The following is a 24896-nucleotide window of genomic DNA, read 5'->3' on the forward strand; positions in this document are numbered from 1 at the left end:
GTACTATGAGCTCTCTAGTGGGGTAATATGGTACTATGAGCTCTCTAGTGGGTAATATGGTACTATGAGCTCTCTAGTGGGGTAATATGGTACTATGAGCTCTCTAGTGGGATAATATGGTACTATGAGCTCCTAAAGATATGATGGTGCATCACCAGTTAAGGCTTTATATACACAGTATACAGTATATATCAACACAGTACAGAACACAGCTCTGTCCATTATTTAAGGTGTTATTCACATATTTCTGAATGTGTGAATGTATAATTGTCAATACTAAATATATATGTATATATATATATATATATATATATATATATATATATATATATATATATATACATATATATATATGGATTCACACATACAGTATATATATGTAATATTATTATTCATCGATATGTTACATATATCTTAAAGGATACACAGTGTTATGATACTTTAATGGTTTATATAATTAATATGTGGCTGCTTCAGTTCAATATGTCACTTTAAGGCAAAAAGAAAGCTGTACTTTATGTTTATGGGGAATAAACAATAATAAGCTCCTGACTCCAGTTGGATGTTTTTTTATAATTGTGGAGGTGTCGGTACTTTTCCAGAAACTCAGTCTGATGTAACCAGAAGACGAACCTGTTTCTGAGCCGCTGAGCTATTTGTCTCTTTGTGGTTCGGCTGCGTCAGAGAGCCGACGGGTGTTTCCACCGAGCGACAGCTGTCTGAACGCCCAAACAGTCACACGCCTCCAGGCACAGAACACGTCCGTGTGCTCACTGACTCAGGAAAGAGTTTCTGAATGCATCAAAATACTAACTGGGTTTAAGTAAATCCTTTTTACTCTATCTCTAAGAGTCCTCCAGAGGAAACTCATCTCCTTACTCTATCTCTAAGACTGAGCCTAGAGGAATACGAACACAGCTCCTACTGCAGTACAGAGACTAGATGGCCCGTGCCAACGGGTCCGCACCCCATACTCCCGCAGCACCCCCCACAAGAACCCCAGAGGCACGTCCGCTAGCTCGACTATGCTGCCGGAGATCGGCTCGACAAGGCCCCCCGCCTGGCCCGCCCCCCGGTCTGCATAGCACCCGACCCCGGTGCTTCTCCCTGCGGGTGGGGAGTCCACAGGGTGGCGGCTCCATGGTGTTTCTTCGGGCCGAGCCCGACCGGGCCCCATGACCTCCAGACGCTTGCCGACGACTGTGGCTCCGGGAGGGAGACCCGGTTTCCCTGGAGACCTGTTTGCCTTGGGAGACCCGGCCAGGGGCTGATGCCTCGGACTACATAGACCCAGGATCACTGGGCCACTCCTCCACCACATAAAGGTGGAGATATGCGGAGGATTATTCAAATGAAGCAAATAAACACTTCACACAAATAAATGGAACCGTGACTTTAATTACTATTTTTACTTTAACTTTAACCAACGTTAGAATAATAATAATCATATTACTCATATTAGCGCAGTTAATAATGATAATAATAATGACGATGATTACATCATCATCATCATCTTCTTCATTCATACGGCACTTTTCAAAGCAAAGTTAAAGTTATTTAATTAAGTGTTTAAAACAGGAACAAAATCATTTGAGGACTGCAACAAAAAACAACAAATATATATTTATTTTTTAAACTAAATGATATAAACAAAATAAGAGCTCCTCTATGAACCTTAAGGAGGAGTTTGAGAGGCTCAGTGATCTGTGACGTCGGCCTCAGGAGGATCTGATGTCTGTCAACAGGCTGCAGGTAGAAGTACGTGTTCGTTGTACATATGCATAGCTGCTAAGGGAGGAAATACTCCAGAAAGCAGTAGTAGTACTCGCACTAGTACTGCTGGAGTACCTGGAGCAGCAACCAGAGCTTTGTTCTCTGCAGGAGAGCCGACAGGTTCTGACTCAGTAAATAAAACTTTCACATCATTTCACTCCGACTATGAAAGGACATGTTGTGATGAACACATGAATACATCGTCTTTGTCTCTTTATGTTGTGAATACGTGGTGAGTCATGCAGCCTTCTTTAAATTCTTCTTTAGGGAGGTTACACACAAACACACACACACACACACACACACACACACACACACACACACACACACACACACACACACACACACACACACCTGTGAAACTGGTCCACCCTGAAGTCACACCTGATTCTTGAACAGGGCGAGACCAGAGACCCACCTGGCTCCATAAGCTCCGCCCCTTCATAAGCCCCGCCCCCCATCCTTATATACACGGGCCACTCGCTGCAGGCTCAGACCTCATCACCTGCAGACATCAACATGGAAGACATCCCGAAGTTGATTGGAGCTAAAGTCGGTGAGTATCATGAGAGGAATGATGACGTTTGACTTTTAAAGAAAGTTTGACTTTGTAAACGAGTTTAAACCAGAAAGCGTTAGAGTAGAACGTTAGATAATAATAATCATAATTATAATAATCATACTAATCACAATCATAAATAATGAGGGGGGAAAGTGCAGAATATATGGATTATTATGTGTAACACTAGTGTTATCTATTCAAAATGATTAGAATTGAGATAGAAAGTGTTCGTTCAAGTGAAATATATAGTTTGGTCAAATTCAAATAGCATTCAAATGGCCCCATTGAGTCCTCACCTGAATGTTCTCTGTTCTAAACCCTCTCTAACTTTGTTCTGCTTCACTTTATCAAAGTCAACCTTTGCAGAGAGAATGTTCACATATTGAGCTATGATTTGGGTTAGAGAATGTTCACATATTGAGCTATGATTTGGGTTAGAGAATGTTCACATATTGAGTTATGATTTGGGTTAGAGAATGTTCACATATTGAGTTATGATTTGGGTTAGAGAATGTTCACATATTGAGCTATGATTTGGGTTAGAGAATGTTCACATATTGAGTTATGATTTGGGTTAGAGAATGTTCACATATTGAGCTATGATTTGGGTTAGAGAATGTTCACAAATTGAGTTATGATTTGGGTTAGAGAATGTTCACATATTGAGTTATGATTTGGGTTAGAGAATGTTCACATATTGAGCTATGATTTGGGTTAGAGAATGTTCACATATTGAGTTATGATTTGGGTTAGAGAATGTTCACATATTGAGTTATGATTTGGGTTAGAGTTGGACCTTACAGCTGCATTATTTCAAAGGAATAATTATCCTGAAAGTGCTTTTTTTATAGGCGGTGTCATCTTCATTTACTCTTAACCAGTAACATATAGACTGATATTTACACATCTGAACAACATCTCACATGTGTACCTTTTGTTATAACACCAACATGTTTCAAACAGCCCTGGTGGTTGCAGAGATACAGCCTTTTAGTTTGGGATGACATTTTCGAGCAGAGGCCTAAAAATAGGTAGGTTTTTAAAAGTTAAAAAGGCCAAACGAGGACTTTCCCTCCTCTTGTTTATGGGATGTCTTATCCTCTGGAGTCTCCTCCACTATTACATAACATACACTCAGTGAATCTACTTCATTCATTCACCTCAAATATTTGGGATCCGAACCCATCTGCTGCAGGCAGGACCCGGTTCCACCTGAATGTGGTGCTGGAGAACCTAACAGTGTTTGTCTTTGCAGAGGAGTTGGCAGAGGATGGCCTAGCAAAGTTAACGGGTGGGAAGAAGGAGGAGAAGAAAGGTGGGATCTTCTCCATGCTCGGTGGAGGAGGCGATGGCGAAGGCGAAGGCGAAGGTGGCGAGAAGAAGAAGGAGGAAGGAGGTGAGTCCTTCGTCCGGGGGATTTGATAAGTGATTGGATTTGAGTTCAATTTTGATGAAACCGCGAGCCGTTCAGTCAGTTCAGTGTCTTCACCTACCCACAATGCAGCGCGGGAAGACCTGCCTCTGGCTCTGATGCTCAGGCGGCTCTCATCCAGCATCCGTAGCAAAAAGCAAAAAATAGATTTCTCACAAAATCATTTCACGTTATCCTGAGAGATCTAAGATGAGGAAGACATCGGCCCGTCTTTTTATTAGATGAAATAACTTCTTTGTCGTTATCGGGAAGGGGTTATGGGGGGTTACTTACTGCCGTTAGCGGTTAGCTTGCTAGCTACAGCAGTTCCCCCTCACTGAGCCTCGAGACCAAACCTTCAGATTTAACTGCAGAACTTCCCGTGTGACGAGACCTTTGAGACTTCATGGACATGCAGCAGCTCCTCTTGGCTAACGAGAGTCATGCTAACAGCGCCGTGAGGCAGCACAGCATGCTACGAGCTACATGCTAACATGGGCCTAGCATCCAGAACGCCTTTAGCTCTGCAGGTACATCCACATGTGGCCTGCTGATGGTTCAGGATGGAAAGTCAGAGGTCAGTAAAGCTGAACCCTGTCTCACCACATCGTAGTCGTGGAGGTGTGTACGTCTGTGTAGCGGCGTTCCGTCAGCGTTGTTCTTGTTCAGCCGCTAAAGAGCTGCAGACACAGTGAGTTCCTTTTCTTACAGGAATGACAGGAGATCGTTTACTTCTTTTCCATTGGTCTTTATTTTATGCAGCAAAAACGTGAACTAAATACACAAATACTAAACTCTATCACGATGATCGGGTAGAAAGACTGTGTCCTCACGCCTCATGCAGCTCTTTGCTTTGCTGCCGGCATGACCTCAGTAAATCACCTAGACTCAGGGAGCGTCATCATTAACATAAACATCTTTCAATATATTTTACTAATCATAGTTCCTGCACCGTGAGCACAATTCATAATATTAAATTATTAACATTCCTGAAATTCTAATTGACCAATAATACACTTGTGGCTCTTACAGTCTGGATAATAATATTACGTTACTGTTAATAACATGCAGTGTCAATCTGATCTTCTGGGTCCACGTTGGCTGTTTGTGGTATTTTTTATATTCTCTTGTCTTTCTCTCACTTTTGTCTCAGGGTCCGATTTGATGGGCACCATGGGCAATATGGCCAAAGGGCTGTTTTAATAGAGACCCTGCAGACCAGATCCTGGATCCGCTCCAGTCCATCACAAGAATCAATGCTTTCAATGTGTACTCATGATTTGAAAATGAAATATTTAAAAGGACAATAAAGCTCTTAAACTAAAAGTTACCAGTTGGTGATGTTGGAGTTTTCTTTACTGGTTTCACACCATGAGAAGGCACTGACTGCTCTGTTGAAACTTTACTAAAGCGAGTTATTATAAGGAAACATGAATAAATATCTGGTCATGAATCAAAGCAGATGATCAAACCTGATCAATATGTACGTATAAACCCTGATCAATACGATCAATATGAACGTATAAACCCTGATCAATATGAACGTATAAACCCTGATCAATGTGATCAATATGAACGTATGAACCCTGATCAATATGAACGTATAAACCCTGATCAATATGAACGTATAAACCCTGATCAATATGAACGTATAAACCCTGATCAATATGATCAATATGAACGTATGAACCCTGATCAATATGAACGTATAAACCCTGATCAATATGATCAATATGAACGTATAAACCCTGATCAATACGATCAATATGAACATATAAACCCTGATCAATATGAACGTATAAACCCTGATCAATATGAACGTATAAACCCTGATCAATATGAACGTATAAACCCTGATCAAAATGAACGTATAAACCCTGATCAAAATGAACGTATAAACCCTGATCAATATGATCAATATGAACGTATAAACCCTGATCAATATGATCAATATGAACGTATAAACCCTGATCAATATGAACGTATAAACCCTGATCAATATGAACGTATAAACCCTGATCAAAATGAACGTATAAACCCTGATCAATATGATCAATATGAACGTATAAACCCTGATCAATATGATCAATATGAACGTATGAACCCTGATCAATATGAACGTATAAACCCTGATCAATATGATCAATATGAACGTATGAACCCTGATCAATATGAACATATAAACCCTGATCAATATGAACGTATGAACCCTGATCAATATGAACGTATAAACCCTAATCAATATGAACGTATAAACCCTGATCAAAATGAACGTATAAACCCTGATCAATATGATCAATATGAACGTATAAACCCTGATCAATATGATCAATATGAACGTATAAACCCTGATCAATATGAACGTATAAACCCTGATCAATATGAACGTATAAACCCTGATCAATACGATCAATATGAATGTATAAGCCTCGTGGACAGGAAGTCCTCAAAGTGATCCACACAGAGAACTCGGTGAGGAAGATCATGTGACGTGACAGAAAGCTCCTGAGGGAACCTCGTGATGTCACTCAGGAATGCATGCAGTTTGTTTTGTTTCAAATCTCCCAGCATCCTTTGCTCCTGTGTCAGAGAACAGAGGTTTGTTTTGGTGCAGGTGTCTTGTGAGGTCAGACGCACGTGGAGGCGTGGCCTGGTGGGCGTGGCCTGGTGGGCGTGGCCTGGTGGGCGTGGCCTGTCAAACACGTGGCTCACCTGAGGCTCAACAGGAGCAGCAGCTTGTTCAAGCAGAACGTACTAATAAAACAAGTTCATGGACTCATTGCTTCTTTTAATGTGAATATCAGCATTACATGAATAATAATTAAATCTGATTGAGCGGAAAATTATTTAAACTTTATGTTTAAAGATTATGCAAATAAAACAAATAAGCAATTAAACACAAACCGTGACTTTAATTACTATTTTTACTTTAACCAGAGTTATAATAATAATCATATTAATCCTAATAATGCAGTCAATAATGATGATAAATAACAACGATGATTACATCATCATCATCATCATCATCTTCCTCTTCATTCATTCATACAGCCCTTTTCAAAGCAAAGTTAAGTTAAAGTTAAGTTATTTAATTAAGTGTTTAAAACAGGAACAAAATCATTTGAGGACTGCAACAAAAAACAACAAATATATATTTATTTTTTAAACTAAATGATATAAACAAAATAAGAGCTCCTCTATGAACCTTAAGGAGGAGTTTGAGAGGCTCAGTGATCTGTGACGTCGGCCTCAGGAGGATCTGATGTCTGTCAACAGGCTGCAGGTAGAAGTACGTGTTCGTTGTACATATGCATAGCTGCTAAGGGAGGAAATACTCCAGAAAGCAGTAGTAGTACTCGCACTAGTACTGCTGGAGTACCTGGAGCAGCAACCAGAGCTTTGTTCTCTGCAGGAGAGCCGACAGGTTCTGACTCAGTAAATAAAACTTTCACATCATTTCACTCCGACTATGAAAGGACATGTTGTGATGAACACATGAATACATCGTCTTTGTCTCTTTATGTTGTGAATACGTGGTGAGTCATGCAGCCTTCTTTAAATTCTTCTTTAGGGAGGTTACACACAAACACACACACACACACACACACACACACACACACACACACACACACACACACACACACACACACACACACACACACACACACCTGTCCAGACTGGTCCACCCTAAAGTCACACCTGATTCCTGAACAGGGCGAGACCAGAGACCCACCTGCCTTCATAAGCCCCGCCCCTCCATAAGCCCCGCCCCCCATCCCTATATACAGGACTCTCTGGCGGCTCAGACCTCATCACCTGCAGACATGGACTTCTTAAAGGACGTCCTAGGAGGTGAGTTTCATCATCAGAACGATGACTTTCGACTTTTAGAGAGGAAGTTTGACTTTGTTTCTTAAACCAGAAAGCAGCCATTGATTATGAAGCGTATCTTTTAGAATGTTAAATAATCATAATAATAATAATAATAATAAAGAATAGTGAGGGGGCAACGTGCAGAATATATGGATTATTATGTGGAACACTAGTGTTTCCTATTCAAAATTATTATGATTGAGGTAGAAAGTGTTCGTTCTTCATCCCAGAGTTCATGATCTGAGCAGCTTTGTTTATGGGATGTCTTATCCTCTGGAGTCTCCTCCACTATTACACTGTAACAGGCTTGGCCCTGACCTGGTCAGAACCTAGGGGAGCGCCTACTCCTTACGCCAGCCGCGTAAGGAGGCCCGCTGTAGAACCCTGAGGTTTCCCTCTCAGTTTGCTTTCGATTACAATTTATAGAGACAATGACGGATGTTAAAACCCCATTCGTTCGGTTTTCCCCCGTGGACTACCTGTACTATTGAGCCACGTCTCCACTGAACTGTTTCCTCTAACAGGAAAGGAAGATGAACCGTTTTACACACAGTGCAACCCAAACGATTACTTACATTTGTCTGGATCTGGAAACGAGGCGGGATCGTGCTGGATTGTGTTCCCTGGTCAACGGCCTCGGCCCGGTGTTACCTTCTTCGTCTCGAAAAACCTGGAAGTTATCTTATTCCATTAAACGGGAGTCCCCATTGAGTATAGTTCTTCACTCTTATTTTAGTGTATAGATTTTATTTCAACAAGAGTTATTATACACACAGTACCATAACTGAGTCTTTTTCTTAACTTGGAGGTTTTCCCCTCAGTAGCTTAGAGTCATTTCACCAGTATTATATGTTCAAAAAGCTACTAGAGTAAAAGTCACATTGTAATTCATCAACCGCTTCTTTTTTGTCTTGTAGGAATTCCCCTCAGCGCTTTGAAGCAGTTACCAGTAATTACAAATATGGGAACATCTCGTTTTGATTTCTCAAACTGAGTGGTTCAGTCTCTGGGACAGAGCCCAAGAGGAACTAAAGAGTGCCCAGTTCATCACAGTATATATAGGCAAGTGTGTAGAGGGATCCCTTATCGATACACAGTGGGAGTGACTGAGTAGCAGGTGCGTGTGACTACAACATGCTTTGACCTCTGTCACACGCTCAACAGTGTTTGTAGTTACTGCTTCAGAACAACTTCAAGACAAGTGTCAGACAGACACTTATGTATCCTTGAAACATTTAGTGGGACTAACTGGCGCCTTGCGAGCAGATTTGACAGGTGGGACCTGCCGATGCTGTCTGGGGGTCACGGGGTCATGTTTAGCTGAACAGGTGTCACACAGATTACGTGTATTTGAGACATTGTGATTAATCGGTGTCTGTTATTCAACATCCCCTGAACCTGATCACACGTTCAACAGTGTTTGTGGCCACAGCTACAAGAATACAGATTTAAAGATTTTTAGATAATTTCACTCAAAACAATTTAGCATAATGCAGCGTGATAAAAAGACTATTTCACTCAAAACAATTTAGTTATAATGCATCGTTATATTGCACAAAGAGAAAATGAAAAGAAAAGAGAAATAACTCGTATTTTGCATAACCCAATCCTCAACAACATAACACACTCAGTGAATCTACCTCATTCATTCACCTCAAATATTTGGGATCCGAACCCATCTGCTGCAGGCAGGAACCGGTTCCACCTGAACGTGGTGCTGGAGAACCTAACAGTGTTTGTCTCTGCAGGGGACAAGGACAAGGAGGATGAGGAGGAGAAGAAAGGCTTCGGCTTCGGAGACTTCCTCTCATTGGCTGGAGGAGGAGGCGATGAGAAGAAGAAGAAGGAGGATGGAGGGTTCTCGTCAATGGTCTCTGATGGTGTCTCAATGCTTGGTGGAGGAGGCGATGAGAAGGGGGGAATAGGTGAGTCTATCGGGCAATTTTGGTGAAACCGCGAGCCGGTCAATCAGTGCACTGTCTTCACCTACCCACAATGCAGCGCGGGAAGACCTGCCTCTGGCTCTGATGCTCAGGCGGCTCTCATCCAGCATCCACAGCAAAAAGCAAAAAATAGATTTCTCACATCATGAAGATCTTGGATGAGGAAGTACCTCAGCCCGAGAGATCACGTGACGAGGAACAACCAATCAGAGGAGAGGTTAAACATGTTAGTTCAGGACCACGTGGAGCTTTAACTTCCGTCTCACGGAATAATTTTACTTATATTTGACTCGCTTCGCGCTCGGCGCCCGAAGGCGTCCTGCCATCCGGTCCAGAGGTCGGCCGGTCCCAGAGACGCAGCAGTGGGGCTCCTGAAAAGAATGGGCTTTTCTTCAGAAAGCAAACCGCTGTTGGTTCTCCGTGTGAAACGAGGCACTTCTGTGTTTAGTTGAACCCAAACGAAGATCTTTTCCTCAACTGAACTGAGTGGTTTGGTCACCAAAACATAACTGAGTTATTTCCTGTGAAGACGGAAGTTTATTTTGTTGCTGGATGTTAGTAGAAAAACACACGAGAAACAAATACAACTGAATTTATTGTGCCGTTAGCGACATTGCTAAGCCAACGAGCTAACGGGTTTACTCACTGACCCTTCAGCTCATTATCAATAAATGTATATATCTTTCATCCCTGTCATTTTTATTCTTGTGTCTGTAAGCTGCTACTTCAACAACTAATTTCGCCTTGGGAATGAAGAAAGTATATATCATCCATCCATATGAAATTACTTTTTTTTATCGTTATCGGGGGGGTTACTTACTGCCGTTAGCGGTTAGCTTGCTAGCTACAGCAGTTCCCCCTCACTGAGCCTCGAGACCAAACCTTCAGATATAACTGCAGAACTTCCCGTGTGACGAGACCTTTGAGACTTCATGGACATGCAGCAGCTCCTCTTGGCTAACGAGAGTCATGCTAACAGCGCCGTGAGGCAGCACAGCATGCTACGAGCTACATGCTAACATGGGCCTAGCATCCAGAACGCCTTTAGCTCTGCAGGTACATCCACATGTGGCCTGCTGATGGTTCAGGATGGAAAGTCAGAGGTCAGTAAAGCTGAACCCTGTTTCACCACATCGTAGTCGTGGAGGTGTTTACGTCTGGATAATATAATATTACGTAACTGTTAATAACATGCAGTGTCAATCTGATCTTCTGGTCCATGTTGGCTGTTTGTGGTATTCTTTTTTTATTCCCTTGTCTTTCTCTCACCTTTGTCTCAGGGTCCGTGATCGACGGCATCAGCAACGTCAACACCATGAGCAAAATGAAAAAGGTGTTCAGCGCGGACGGCACGGACGAGGCGGTCAGCGAGGCCAAAAACCTCGACAAAAAGGACGTGGACAACTTGATCACGATGGCCAAGGACCTCGACAAGGACGACTTGGGAAAGGTGCTCAGCTTCCTGAAATAGAGACCCTGGAGACCAGATCCTGCAGACCAGATCCTGCAGACCAGATCCTGCAGACCAGATCCTGGATCCGCTCCAGTCCATCACAAGAATCAATGCTTTCAATATTTACTCATGATTTGAAAATTAAATCTTTAAAAGGACAATAAAGCTCTTAAACTAAAAGTTACCAGTTGGTGATGTTGGAGTTTTCTTTACTGGTTTCACACCATGAGAAGGCACTGACTGCTCTGTTGAAACTTTACTAAAGCGGGTTATTAAACATAATAAACATGAATAAATATCTAGTCATGAATCAAAGCAGCTGCCCTAGCTCACCTGATTGTATAGTATGATTGTAAAACGTACCGGTAGTGAGATGTGTTGTTGAGGTTATTGAGGTACATTATATATATATATATATATATATATATATATATATATATATATATATATATATATATATATATATATATATATATATATGTGTATATGTGTATATATATATGTGTATATGTGTATATATATATATATATATATATATATATATATATATATATATTACTGGTAGTGAGATGTGCTGTTGAGGTTATTGAGGTACATTATATATATATATATATATATATATATATATATATATATATATATATATATATATATATATATATATATATATATATATTACTGGTAGTGAGATGTGTTGTTGAGGTTATTGAGGAGTCATTTCTGTGTTGGTGATGCACTTGAGAGCAGCTACTGCAGGCGAGACCTTAAGACTGAGTGGATTGTCTACAGAACCATCTGTTGAACACAGATTCAGAGGCAAAAACATGTCAAATCATTAAATAGTCAAATAAACAGAAAGAAGAGAAGCAGCCGAACGCACTGATATGTTGTTCTTTTAAAATGTGTGTGTGTTAAACTGCACTGATTGGCTCATTTGAAGCACCTGTGTGTGTGTGGGTGTGTGTGTGTGTGTGTGTGTGTGTGTGTGTGTGTGTGTTTGTGTGTGTGTAAGTGTGGGTGTGGTTGTGTGTGTGTAGGTGTGTGTATATGTGTGTATATGTGTGTGTGTGTGTGTGTGTGTGTGTGTGTGTGTGTGTGTGTGTGTGTGTGTGTGTGTGTGTGTGTGTGTGGGTGTGTGTGTGCAAGTGTGGGTGTGGTTGTGTGTGTGTAGGTGTGTGTGTATATGTGTGTATATGTGTGTGTGTGTGTGTGTGTGTGTGTGTGTGCGTGTGTGTGGTTGTGTGTGTGTGCGTGTGTGTGTGTGTGGTTGTGTGTGTGTGTGTGTGTGTGTGTGTGTGTGTGTGTGTGTGCTGTAATTGTTTTTGGGGGAAACGGCCGGTCGAATCTCTTATAAAAGTCACAGCACCATCAGGCCACATGTTTTCATGTATTCTGACGCGTGTGCTGGCAACGCTGCGGGAGGAGACACTCGCCAAAGGTTTGTGGGACGTTGATCATGAATGTGAATATTAAGCCCGCAGGAGTTGAGACTTGTAGCAGCAAGCCACTCTGAAACCCCTTCCAGAGTATGCAGAGGCCTGCTCTGCCGGTGTGGTGATGCAGAGCCCAGACTGGGAAAGCCACTTACTGCGTGTGCAGAAGGTCCTGGACTCCCTCCGACAGGCAGGCTTGACCGCGAACCTCAAAAAGTGTACGCTGGCCTTCGGAGAGACCAACTACTTGGGGTACACCATAGGGCGGGGCCTTGTCAAACCCCAGGAGGCAAAACTTTGTGCCATCCAAGACTGGACAAGACCCTTGACAAAGAAGCAGGTGAGATCATTTTTGGGCCTTGCCAATTACTACCGACGCTTCATCCCGGATTTCTCGGTGATAGCGGCCCCTCTCACAGGACCGACCACCAAGAAACATCCCGTATGGTGACCTGGTCTCCATACGCGACCTGAAGAGGGCCTTGAAGAAGGCCTCCAGCCTTTTAACTTCTCTGTCGTTCACAGGCCGGGGCGGCGCCATGGCAACGCTGATGCCCTGTCCCACCGTGATGCTCCTGGGCCTCGTTCACCCTGCTGAGGACGTCAGGCCCGGGGAGAGGGATGGTGGCATCACAAGGGGACAGGTGGTGGAGGGACGCTACATCCCCACTGAGCCGCGCCCACACCACACAATGGCACTACATCTCCCAGAGTGCCTCACCTCCTATGGACTTTGTTTTTGATTTAAAAGGAACTGCCGGTGGAATGGATTAATAAACCTTTATTTTCATTTATACTGCACTGCCCCACCTTAGCCTGCCCTAGGGACAACCCGTGACATTACAATATATATATATATATATACATATATATATATATATATATATATATATATATATATATATATATATATATATATATATATATATATATATATATATATTCTAGTATATACATAGCACTTGAGTAAATGTACTGACATTCCAGCTCTGCTGATGAGTCAGCACTTTGTTCTCATTGAAACAGGACCAACAAGTACTACTGATACCGTGTACAAATACTGTTATGACTCAAAGCACTGCACTCAAAACTTTCTTTTATTACTGCCGTCAAAATAAAAGTACCAAGAGTAAAAGTACTCATTCTCATAAATCTTTGTGTTTTTTATGATTTAACATAATCTATAATAATACATCATCATTTATTACTTCATTAATAATCTGAATCTGGAAAGAAACTATTGAATTAATGAAGTTAAATGTACAATATTTCAATTAAAGTCAAGTAAAGTAGCTCTAGCTTGTACTAGAAGGGGAGTAAATGTACTTTAGTGAGGCTTCATTCTGACTCTGGATCAGCTGAAAGCAGAGCAGGAGGAACCGGAGGAACCGGAGGAACCGGAGGAACCGGTCTGCAGACACAAACCACCGGGGACTGGGAGGGACACCTGAGAGGGGCGTCGCCCGAAAGAGACGAGGCTTCAGTCTCACCTGCACCTGCATGAGGACACACTGAAGTCTCTCATCCCACCGAAAGACAGACAGACGGGCAGACAGGCAGGCAGACAGACAGACAGACAGACAGACAGACAGACAGACAGACAGACAGGCAGGCAGACAGACAGACAGACAGACAGACAGGCAGACAGACAGGCAGACAGACGGGAAGACATGGCTTCTAAATGGATTGCAGAAAAAATGGGTGAGTACAGAAAAGGTTGTTGGGTTTTATTCTTATTCATGATCGATACGAGTAAATCAAGTACAAATCCAGGTTCGCTGCAAATGTGTCAAAGTGTTGGATTGAAGTGATGAAGAGAGTGAAGGTGGAAGAAGCACCGGCTGCTCCAGTCACATGACCTTCTCAACGTGTTAGCACTCCTGTCACGTTAGCCTGAAGCGCCGACCCAAAGAGAACCAGAGTTATGACGGAAAATACATAAATAATGAGGCATATGTTTGCTAATCTGAAATGATGATCAGTACGTGGGGATTCATGGATATGACAAAGTGTTTCAGACTAAATATTTTACAGGAGTGGATCGTCTGGACCATTGCCAACGTAACAGGAGCGTTTTAGTCTGAATGTTATGGATCTGTTGGATTACTATACGGGGCTTCACAGGTCTGATATTGTTTGTTTGTTTGTTGTTGTCTGAACGAGGCGGTGATTGTTCTGCTGTTGTGATCGTATCTTGAAACCGTTCAATCAAATCACAAGAATCTGAGCTTTCCAACGAGATGTTGCATCAGTACCTACCTATAGACCTAAAGGTAGTACCTATATATCTATACACCTATATACCTAAAGGTAGCACCTATATATCTATACACCTATAGACCTAAAGGTAGTACCTATATATCTATACACCTATATACCTAAAGGTAGCACCTATATATCTATACACCTATAGACCTAAAGGTAGCACCTATATATCTATACACCTATAGACCTAAAGGTAGCACCTATATATCTATACACCTATAGACCTAAAGGTAGCACCTATATATCTATACACCTATACAACTAGAGGTAGTACCTATATATCTATACACGTATACATCTAAAGGTAGTACATATATATACACCTATACACATAGAGGTAGTACCTATAAATCTATACACATATACATCTAAAGGTAGTACATATATATACACCCATACATCTATAGGTAGTACCTATATATCTATACACCTAAAGGTAGTACCTATATATCTATACACCTATACACCTAGAGGTACTACCTCTAGGTGTATAGGTAGTATATATCTATACACCAATACACCTAGAGGACCTATGTATAGATAGTACCTCTACACCTATAGGTACTATCTATATGTGTAGAGGTACTACCTATATATATGTAGTACCTCTCCACCTATAGGTACTATCTATATGTGTAGAGGTACTACCTATGTATATGTAGTACCTCTCCACCTATAGGTACTATCTATATGTGTAGAGGTACTACCTATGTATATGTAGTACCTCTTCACCTATAGGCACTATCTATATGTGTAGAAGTACTACCTATGTAAGGTAGTACTTCTACACCAGTGGTCGCCAACCCTTCGATCTCGGAGACTTTCCCTGTCGCTCTCCAAAATAAAATAAAAGTAAATTCAGAAACACATTGGGCCTCAAACTCGAACATTGTGACACAAGACACAAGTGTCTTCTGAGATGTTTTCTTACGGACTTTAGACGACCAACGTCAGAAAAGATCTCTGCCTGATTCATGAACGCCAGAAAATGGGTTGTTTTTTCATAGAAAAGGTCTATGTAAGGTACTACCATAGATAGTACCTAGGTATAGAGGTACTACCTATGTATATGTACTACCTCTACACATATAGATCTTGTGTCACAATGTTCGAGTTTGAGGCCCAATGTGTTTCTGAATTTATTTTTATTTTATTTTGGAGAGCGACAGGGAAAGTCTCCGAGATCGAAGGGTTGGCGACCACTGGTGTAGAAGTACTACCTTACATAGGTAGTACTTCTACACATATAGATAGTACATATATGTGTAGAGGTACTATCTATGTATATGTAGTACCTCTACACATATAGATAGTACCTAGGTGTAGAGGTACAACCTATGTATATGTAGTACATCTACACCTATAGAGAGTACCTATTGGTGTAGAGGTACTACCTATGTAAGGTAGTACCTCTACACATATAGAGAGTACCTATAGGTGTAGAGGTACTACCTATGTAAGGTAGTACCTCTACACATATAGAGAGTACCTATAGGTGTAGAGGTACTACCTATGTAAGGTAGTACCTCTACACCTATAGAGAGTACCTATTGGTGTAGAGGTACTACCTATGTAAGGTAGTACCTCTACACATATAGAGAGTACCTATTGGTGTAGAGGTACTACCTATGTAAGGTAGTACCTCTACACCTATAGAGAGTACCTATTGGTGTAGAGGTACTACCTATGTAAGGTAGTACCTCTACACATATAGAGAGTACCTATAGGTGTAGAGGTACTACCTATGTAAGGTAGTACCTCTACACATATAGAGAGTACCTATAGGTGTAGAGGTACTACCTATGTAAGGTAGTACCTCTACACATATAGAGAGTACCTATAGGTGTAGAGGTACTACCTATGTAAGGTAGTACCTCTACATAGCAGCTGTGTTCATAACACAGGTTTATACTCAACACGGCCGTCAGAGTTTCAACAGGTTCATGAGTTGAAAACTCTGAGAAGTGTGTTTAACTTCTGGGAGAAACAGGTTATTGGAGCTTCAGGCAAATTCTATTATTTATTTTCATATATTTTGTCATCTTCGCCCTGTGAGGTAAACTCCACCCCTCTGGTGCTCAGGGTGGGCTAAATCAAACACTGGTGCTGTTTGTTCTGCAGGAGACATGGTGGAGGACGCAGTGAAGAAGGCTCTCGGGATGGACAACAAGGACGAGGACAAGGACGAGGACGAGGGAGGGATCTTCTCAAAGATCTTCAACAGAGACGACGACGACGACAAGAAGAAGAGGAAGAGCAGTGAGAAGGACGACGACGAAGGAGGAGGGATCTTCTCAAAGATCTTCAACAGAGACGACGACGACGACGACAAGAAAGAGAGGAAATCTGGGTTCTCCGGTCTCTTCAGTGAGCTGGAGGGAGCGGCGTCTGCAGGAGATACCGGGGGAGGAGAAGAAAGGGGAGGAGAAGAAAGGGGAGGAGCCAGCTCACAAACTATACAAGTAAATGACGGAGGTACGTAATGTTCACCGCCACCTGATCAATCACCAAAAGTAATATAACTTATGACCCATAAGTGCGACAAATAGTCCATAAAAGTAAACACATTTTTAAAAGAAATCCATAAAACAGTCCAAATAAAACTATCCCCTGCTGTTGTGTGAATATATAGTATAATATATATATATATATATATATATATATATATATATATGTGTATATATATAGTATTAATATATATATATATATATATATATATATATATATATATATATATATATACACAGCTAGTCGCTGCAGTCATGTATTAATATAGAAAAGGTCAACGACCATCTAAACTAATTCAACAGTAATTATTGTTTTGTGTTTATGTTTCAGATTTGTTTGATGACCTCATGGACGTGGCCCAAGAAACGGAGAGAAATAAATAAAACGACTTCCTGATATCTGAGAAAAACCTGGAAATGATGCCCTCAAAGACTGAAAATATATATATATATATATATATATGTTTGTGACTAACTTAAAGGGATAGTTCAACACGAGGGAGCTCAGATAAAACAATGAGTCCATATATATATATATATATATATATATATATATACATATTCATGAGCAGATACATATTAATGATGGAAGCTGAATGATGGCCAGACGAGAGATGGAGTTTCACTGGTTTTAACACAGATTTGAACAGATTTGTAACTCAAATCCAACGTTATGCTACAAACAGTGAACAACTGGATATTGATTGATATTCTTTGTGGTCATGAAAAACTAAAAACTGCACACCAATTACTTGAATAAGTAAATAAACATGTAAAGTGGACGTGTTTTTAATTGAGGGGATATAAAATAAAGAGTTTATGCCAAAAATGTCCTTAAAGCGGAGTGATTTATGAATAACATGATAATATAAATGTATGGCATGAGATATGAGAGGACAGTCGTAATGTTGTGCAACACACTGCTGTTGGTTCATGTCATTGGTTTGATTGTGTTGTTGTTTATTATCTGTGTTTAGCTGAAGGAGGTGAACTAGTTCTCACATTATTTAATTAAACAAAAGTAAAAAACAGCCTCATATTTTCTTAATAATATTAGTTTGTCTAAGATACTGAAACTTGAGATATCTATCCTGTGGATCCGTCACACATGGAGGTCCAGCAGAGTGAAGTCCTGGCGGAGGGGGACGCTGTTCTCGTCGCACAGGAAGTGGCTCCGGACGGTGATGACGAAGGTTTTTCTCGGGAGGGAGAGGAAGGCCTGGATCCTCTCTGCGGCCACCTGGATGTGCTTCACCTCCGAGCCTGGAGCTGAGAGACACACAGATATGAACGCTATGAACTCTGGGAACTCTACAGTCCTGACCAATCAGAATCCTCCTGGAGCATTGAGACGCCAACCACGCTCCACTGAGCTGTGACGGCCGACAGGAAGTCCCTCCCACCTGAGTTCCTGCTGAGTTTATCCGGTGGAGCCTCGAGGATCTTCTGCAGGTGAACCGGAGGAACCTGGACCCGCACCTGGGGGCGGCCCTGTCCACTCACTGTCAACACACCTGGCCTGACACACACAAACACACAAAGAGGACCAACATGATGTAGCAGTACCTGCAGCAGTACCTGTACCAGTACCTGCAGCAATACCTGCAGCAGTACCTGTAGCAGTACCTGTCGTAGTACCTGCAGCAGTACCTGCAGCAATACCTGCAGCAGTACCTGTAGCAGTACCTGTCGTAGTACCTGCAGCAGTACCTGCAGCAATACCTGCAGCAGTACCTGTAGTAGCGGCGTACGGCGGTGTGGGGCAGGCAGGGGTAACAGGGGTCGTAGATGCCGTTTGCGTCGGTATCGAGTTCGGCGGCGCAGCGACCGCAGCCGGTGTAGGTGATGTCACCGCTCAGCGCCGCCAGGATACCATCCAGAGGGGTAGAGCTGTCCAGGACCGGCTGAGGTGCATTCTGGGAAGGCGGAGAGTCCTCAAAGTGGAAGGCGGTGACCTGGACTCTGAGCTCCACGTCACCTGGTGGAGGACAACGCAAAACCTTGCTGTTATCGTCATGTTTGCAACGTTTTCATCATCAGCATTTTTATCTCAGTTTATTAATTTACTCTGGTTGGGTTTCTGAGAATTATAGTTTAGGTCCGCTACTTTTTAATCATACGTACGCTTTTACTTCCTTCTGGGGTACCTCAGGGTTCAAGTTTAGTTCCTCTACTTTTTTATCACAAGTACGCTTTTACTTGCTTCTGGTGAACCTTTTAAATCAGTCCAACCAAATCATCAGTTAGAAACGACGGGGGTCCTGAAGTCATTGCAGGTCACCTGACTGTACTTACAGCCTTTACAATGTTCTTAAGTTAGCCTGCACTCCTTAAAGCTCTCAAACTCACCGCTGTATTTCTGAGACAGCAGCGTGTCGAGGTCCAGCTCCAGACTGCTGTTTCCTGTTCGGACGGCCCGCGGTTGAAGGAAGTCCCGCGCCCGGCGGTTGGCAGGGTCCAGAGGCCGGACCAAGCTCCAGGGGGTGGAGTGCAGCTCGGTCAGGTCAGAGGTCAAACCCTCCCTCACAAGGAGGAACTGGAAGTCCCAGACAGCCGCTGAACAATACGGAGGATGACGTTTTTGTGTGATTCGGGTGAGTGTCTTCACACGTGTGCGTCTGTGTGTGTTTGTGTACCTCTGTCTCTGTTGAGGCGAGGCAGCCAGTCCACCGCGGCGCCCCACAGCAGCAGCGCCCCCTGCTGGCCGTGCGGCTGCTCCACAGTCACAACGGCCTGCAGCTGAACCGCTGACCTGAAGCGAGACTCCGCCTCACTCCGCCAAGCTAACAACAATCATGAATATCATCAAAACCAAAACGCCAAAATCTACCGATGTCTTTCACAGCATCGACCTGCTTCTTCAGGCTTCAGCTCCTGAATGAGGTCGTTTATCTAGAACTGGAACCCGCAAACATCCGGCTGACTTGCTGTTCTCTGACTTCTTCATGTCCTGACGTTCTCCACATAACAGGAAAGATATCGGTCCCAATATATTGATCGAAATGTAAACCATGTCTGCAGCGTTAGTCAGCACACAGACGGGACATTCCGTTACCCATAATGCTGCTGTGCACCTGGACGCGCTCACCTGTGCTGATGTGCGTGTGCGTGACACGCAGCAGAGCGTGGACCAGCGTGTTGACCCTCAGCGACCGCAGGGCGGCGTAGGGGAGGCGGCTCAGGTCCTGAGGAGGGCGGAGGTTCAAAGACACCAGCAGGGGGCGCCGCTCCCGAAGAAAGACACACAGAGCGCCGAGAGAGCGGGCGTCGACCCGCTGAGGAGCTGCAGAGAGAGAGAGAGGCGATTGGACCAGAGCCCCGGGGGAGGAAGGCCGCCGATAGGCCGCCGGTCGGGCTCGGCCGTACCTGGGGGCGCGGTGGAGGCCGTGATCCGGCCCAGGTTGAGCAGCTTGCTGCTGAAGGTGGACTGCAGCACCGTCTCCCCTCTCCACCGGTCTTCATTCACCTGCAGTCCTGATGGGACACCCAGAGGGAGGGGGGTGAGGCCGAGCACCTGACTGAGAGCTGGTAGGGAACTCTGCAGACAGGAAGCTGCTGCATGTCACATTCATACCGTATGTCAAATTCCCATACGGTAGGAATTTTTCATATAGCCGTAACGACTGTTGTATTCAGCAGGAAGCAACATTTATTGTTCTCCCTGCTGAGGACGCAGCGGCCTGAGCTACTTACTGTCCTGGTTTTAACTTTAGTCATGTTATAACTTTAGTCATGTTATAACTTTAGTCATGGTTATAAATTGGATGAATTAGAAACCCACACTCACGATGTCCTGTGGACAACATGGACGAAGTCTTCTGACGTCCCCCATCTGTCAGTCAATGAGGCCACGCCCCTTACTTATGTGCGCCATTAAGCTGTGATTTAATGTGGTGCGGTGGTTTATTAAACCTTCATCCAGTGTTGACGCTGCAGAGAACAAGTACCAGGCTGTGCTTTATATATCAATATTTATATATATATAGATATGTTTTTAGGTTGCCTCTTTTAAATAAAACAATTATTTTAACAAGTTTTGTTAGAGGGTATGTGTTGCTTGAGGTAACGAGACGCTGGAGTCCGACTCAGAAAGGAAGGTGTGTGTAAACATCCCTGAGTTCATCAGACCCTCAGAGGCTTCGTTCAGACTGCAGGCAAATACCATTCAAATCAGACCAAACCCATATTTGCAAGTCTACCCGATGATTAGGCTCTCTCACGAAACCACCAGGTCTACGTCAGGTCAACATCAGGTCTACATCCGATCTGTCAGGTCTACACCAGGTCATCAGGTCTATGACCCCTTCAGACCGCTTCAGACTTCAGACTGCTTCAGACCCACTTCATAACCCTTCTTACCCCTTCTTACCCCCTTCACACCCCTTCAGACCCGCTTCAGACCCGCTTCATACCCCTTCACACCCCTTCATACTCCTTCATACCTCTTCAGATCCCCTTCAGACCCCTTCAGACCCCCTTCATACCCTTTCAGACCCCTTCATACTCCTTCATACCTCTTCAGACCCCTTTGTACCGCTTCAGACCCCCTTCATACCCCTTTCACACCCCTTCATACTCCTTCATACCTCTTCAGACCCCCTTCATACCCCTTCAGACCCGCTTCATACCCCTTCACACCCCTTCATACTCCTTCATACCTCTTCAGACCCCCTTCAGACCCCTTCAGACTGCTTCATACCCGCATCAGAACCCTTCAGACCCCTTCAGACCCTCTTCAGCCCCGCTTCAGCCCACACCCTCTACATGTACGTACCTGTGATGAGCAGAACGTCTCCGGGGCTCACGGTCAACGCCCAAAACGCCGCCCGCCGCCACAGCACCACCTTCATCTCAGCAGCCGATTGGTCCGTCACCACGATGGACGCCAGAGGGACGGAGCTTCCTGCCGCCGGCCCGGACTTCACCTTCAGCCCAACAAATCAAACCCAGCAATGTGATGCAGTTTGTAGACTCACCGGCTGCTTTCACCGCGTTACTGTCAGAACTCTACGTCTACAAGCTGCAGGAAAAGGTCTGCACGTTCTATTATTCATAATTATGGTTATGACGTATCATAGCACTCACCTTCACCTCCTTCAGGTGACAGGGGTGAACCACCGCCACCAGAACCGAGTGCCGACCCCCCGGCTTGTCACACCGGATCAGAAGTGTGGTGGTACCCCGGAGCTCGGTGGCGGCGGCGGTAGCGGTGGTTGTGGTAGCGGTGGTGGTAGCAGTTGTGGTAGCACCGGATGTGGCAGACTCTTCGGTCCGGAGGTTTCCTGAGATCCTAGCTTTCTTGTAAACGGGGGGTTTGGAAGAAGAGTCTCGGGGGCTCCTGGCCTCCTGGGAGCAGAGCAGCCCGTCGGCGGTGGCCTCGACCACGACGCCCCCTTCCTGCGCCCTCGGGGCCGGGCCGGGTCGGCCGGAGAGCTCGGCGGAGGCCCCTGGTGACGGGCTCACAGGGCTGAAGAGCTCCGGCGTGCCGGAGGAGGCGGATGGAGGCGTTTGGGTGGGAGGGGTTTGAGGAGGCGGGGTTTTCTCAGGGCTGGTTGCTGATTGGACGCCACTCCTTCCTCTCAGGATTAACGCCTGACTCAGAGTCCAGCTGCTGAGGTACTGGGTCTGGGCGGACAGAGGAGGGCCGCCAGCTGACGGCTGGAGGTGTGGAGGTTCTGGTTCTGGTTGAGCTGCAGGGAAACAGCTGTCCAGATACTCACCGACCGAAGCCGAGCACTGATCTTCCTGAACGGCGTCGAGTTCACCGCCAGAAGACGCCTCTGTGGTCCAATCAGCTTTAGGGGCGGAGTCATCCCGGCGTGGATTAGCTTCTTTGTTCTCTCGGCCGGTTCCTTCCTCCGTCAGAAGGTTTCTGGCTTCGTCTGAAATAACAGCAAATTATTATTATTGGAGGTTTTTTTCCTTTATGTTGGAAAAAATATATTTTTTTCCTTGGATGTTCAGATTGAAGCCTGTTCATGTTCATGTTCAGTAAATATGAAGCTACAGTCAGCAGCTGGTTAGCTTAGCTTAGCATAAAGACTGGAAACAGAAGGGAAGAGCTAGCCGGGCTCCGTCCTTGAAGGAACAAAATCTACCGACCAGCTTGTTCAGAACCTTTGAGATCAAATGTGGAAATATTAATATTTATATAATAATATATATTCCTGCCGTCAGTCCAACTTACTGTGACATAAGTCAGAGGACAGCAGCACATTGGACTGTTGGGGTGGATTTGATTTATCTATACTTTCAAGGTTTTATACCAAATCAATGACATTCTGTTTATATATAAAAAATGTAAGTTAAAGAAATTTAAATTAAATCAGAAAAACAGCAAAAACTAAAACACACAAATTACTTAAATGGGAATAAATTGTTTATTCACAATTAGTAACATTTAAAAACACAAATACGATGTATAAAGATACAAACAAACATTTAAAATAATAAATACCAATAACAACGATGCACTTCAATGAATCGACTCCTCAGTCACTATAATAATCCAATAAACTGAGTCTGGGTCCCTGAACGCCTCACCTGCTGCCGGCCTCAGGCGTCCCCCCTGCCAGGTGAGCTCCAGGCGTCTCCAGCCCACAGGGGGGCGCTGCTCGGATCCTGAGCCGGATCCTGAGGGAGGAGCCCCCAGGAAGACGTGGACCGTCGGCCGCTCGCTCATGCTGAGGAGGAAAAGTACGGAAGATCAATGACGACAAAAGATGAGAAGACTCTCTTTCCTCTTTATTCCTTAACTTTGGTTAAGACTGTAATATTTGTCCTTTATTAACCAATAAACCCATAAATAACAGCAGTCAGATGGGACCACCTTTTAGAAAGAGGGTCACAATATTTAAGTTCACCGCCCTGATTATATGTAGTACAGTAATAAGTACTTTATGTACCTCTGAGATGTAGTACAGTATTAAGTACTTTATGTACCTCTGAGATGTAGTACAGTATAAAGTACTACATGTACCTCTGAGATGTAGTACAGTAATAAGTACTACATGCACCTCTGACTGTAGTACAGTAATAAGTACTACATGTACCTCTGACTGTAGTACAGTAATAAGTACTACATGCACCTCTGAGGTAAATGTACTTAGTTACTTCTCAACACTGAACTACAGTAAACGAGGACGTAGTATTTTATAACAGACTTTAAAAAAGTCACAATTCACTAGAAATTCACGAGGATTTTGATTATATTTCATAAGTTATTTCTTGCATATTTTCAAGATAATTTGGGGATAGTGTATTCATATTTGTTGAGATGCATATGTTTCGTATATACACAGTATGTGTGTATATGTATTGAGGATATAAGTTTATTTTAGTTTATTTTAGGAGGTCTCTGAGTTTAGACATTAAAAACCTCCTCATTACTCATGCGCACAATGATTTCTAATATGACTTTTTAATTTAGATTAAATAAAATCTCATTAGTTTTCTCTGGAACTTTGTTTTAATTAATGAATTGTAAAATTTCTAAAAACTTTATGTTTTTTTTTTTAATGCGCGCTCCCGAGACGGTGACAGGAACCCGGTTTATGTGTTACATGTGGTGGAAGTTCAATGCGGACCGTAAAAAGTATTTAATTTCAAAATAAGAGCACTGACTTCATTTCTTTTTTCTATATACATATATTTAAATGTGTTTAATCAGTTTATGT

At 43.4% G+C, this 24896-nt stretch overlaps 4 protein-coding genes across 5 annotated transcripts in view; 2 read left to right on the plus strand and 2 right to left on the minus strand.

Moving 5' to 3' along the window:
* LOC306746939 (uncharacterized protein) overlaps positions 1 to 24896 on the minus strand; it is a 387486-nt gene that overhangs the window by 248089 nt on the left and 114501 nt on the right. The gene's annotated exons all lie outside the window — the stretch shown is intronic.
* On the plus strand, positions 7466 to 11217 carry LOC306746964 (uncharacterized protein). Its single transcript, XM_079229956.1, has 3 exons — positions 7466 to 7598; positions 9368 to 9544; positions 10843 to 11217. Exons 1-3 carry the CDS (start codon positions 7571 to 7573, stop codon positions 11031 to 11033), a joined length of 396 nt encoding a protein of 131 aa, XP_079086082.1. The 5' UTR covers positions 7466 to 7570; the 3' UTR covers positions 11034 to 11217.
* Positions 13975 to 18275, plus strand: LOC306746963 (uncharacterized protein). 2 transcript variants are annotated; one of them, XM_079229955.1, is made up of 3 exons: positions 13975 to 14149; positions 16835 to 17188; positions 17552 to 18258. In XM_079229955.1, exons 1-3 carry the CDS (start codon positions 14119 to 14121, stop codon positions 17602 to 17604), a joined length of 438 nt encoding a protein of 145 aa, XP_079086081.1. In that variant the 5' UTR covers positions 13975 to 14118; the 3' UTR covers positions 17605 to 18258. The 2 variants fall into 2 exon arrangements, with proteins under 2 accessions (XP_079086081.1, XP_079086080.1); XM_079229954.1 differs by lacking the exon at positions 13975 to 14149 and adding an exon at positions 14518 to 14572 and having other exon boundaries at positions 17552 to 18275.
* On the minus strand, positions 17836 to 23902 carry shld2 (shieldin complex subunit 2; the record flags this gene model as incomplete). Its single annotated transcript, XM_079229389.1, has 10 exons — positions 17836 to 18489; positions 18624 to 18739; positions 18955 to 19198; positions 19570 to 19776; positions 19857 to 20003; positions 20309 to 20503; positions 20587 to 20694; positions 21995 to 22145; positions 22306 to 23102; positions 23764 to 23902. 10 exons carry the CDS (start codon positions 23900 to 23902, stop codon positions 18323 to 18325), a joined length of 2271 nt encoding a protein of 756 aa, XP_079085515.1. The 3' UTR covers positions 17836 to 18322.

This window comes from Taurulus bubalis (assembly GCF_910589615.1).
Source record: "Taurulus bubalis genome assembly, chromosome: 14".
In the NCBI taxonomy this organism is placed as follows: Eukaryota; Metazoa; Chordata; class Actinopteri; order Perciformes; family Cottidae; genus Taurulus; species Taurulus bubalis.

What these genes read in the sequence shown, in the direction of transcription:
- LOC306746963 (XM_079229954.1), top strand. Translation starts at nt 14,533, where the DNA reads ATGTTATGGATCTGTTGGATTACTATACGGGGCTTCACAG. An exon ending in TACTATACGGGGCTTCACAG is followed by an intron (nt 14,573 to 16,834) that starts GTCTGATATTGT and finishes TTTGTTCTGCAG; the next exon opens with GAGACATGGTGGAGGACGCA. An exon ending in TATACAAGTAAATGACGGAG is followed by an intron (nt 17,189 to 17,551) that starts GTACGTAATGTT and finishes TTTATGTTTCAG; the next exon opens with ATTTGTTTGATGACCTCATG.
- LOC306746964 (XM_079229956.1), top strand. Translation starts at nt 7,571, where the DNA reads ATGGACTTCTTAAAGGACGTCCTAGGAG. An exon ending in CTTAAAGGACGTCCTAGGAG is followed by an intron (nt 7,599 to 9,367) that starts GTGAGTTTCATC and finishes TTGTCTCTGCAG; the next exon opens with GGGACAAGGACAAGGAGGAT. An exon ending in CGATGAGAAGGGGGGAATAG is followed by an intron (nt 9,545 to 10,842) that starts GTGAGTCTATCG and finishes CCTTTGTCTCAG; the next exon opens with GGTCCGTGATCGACGGCATC.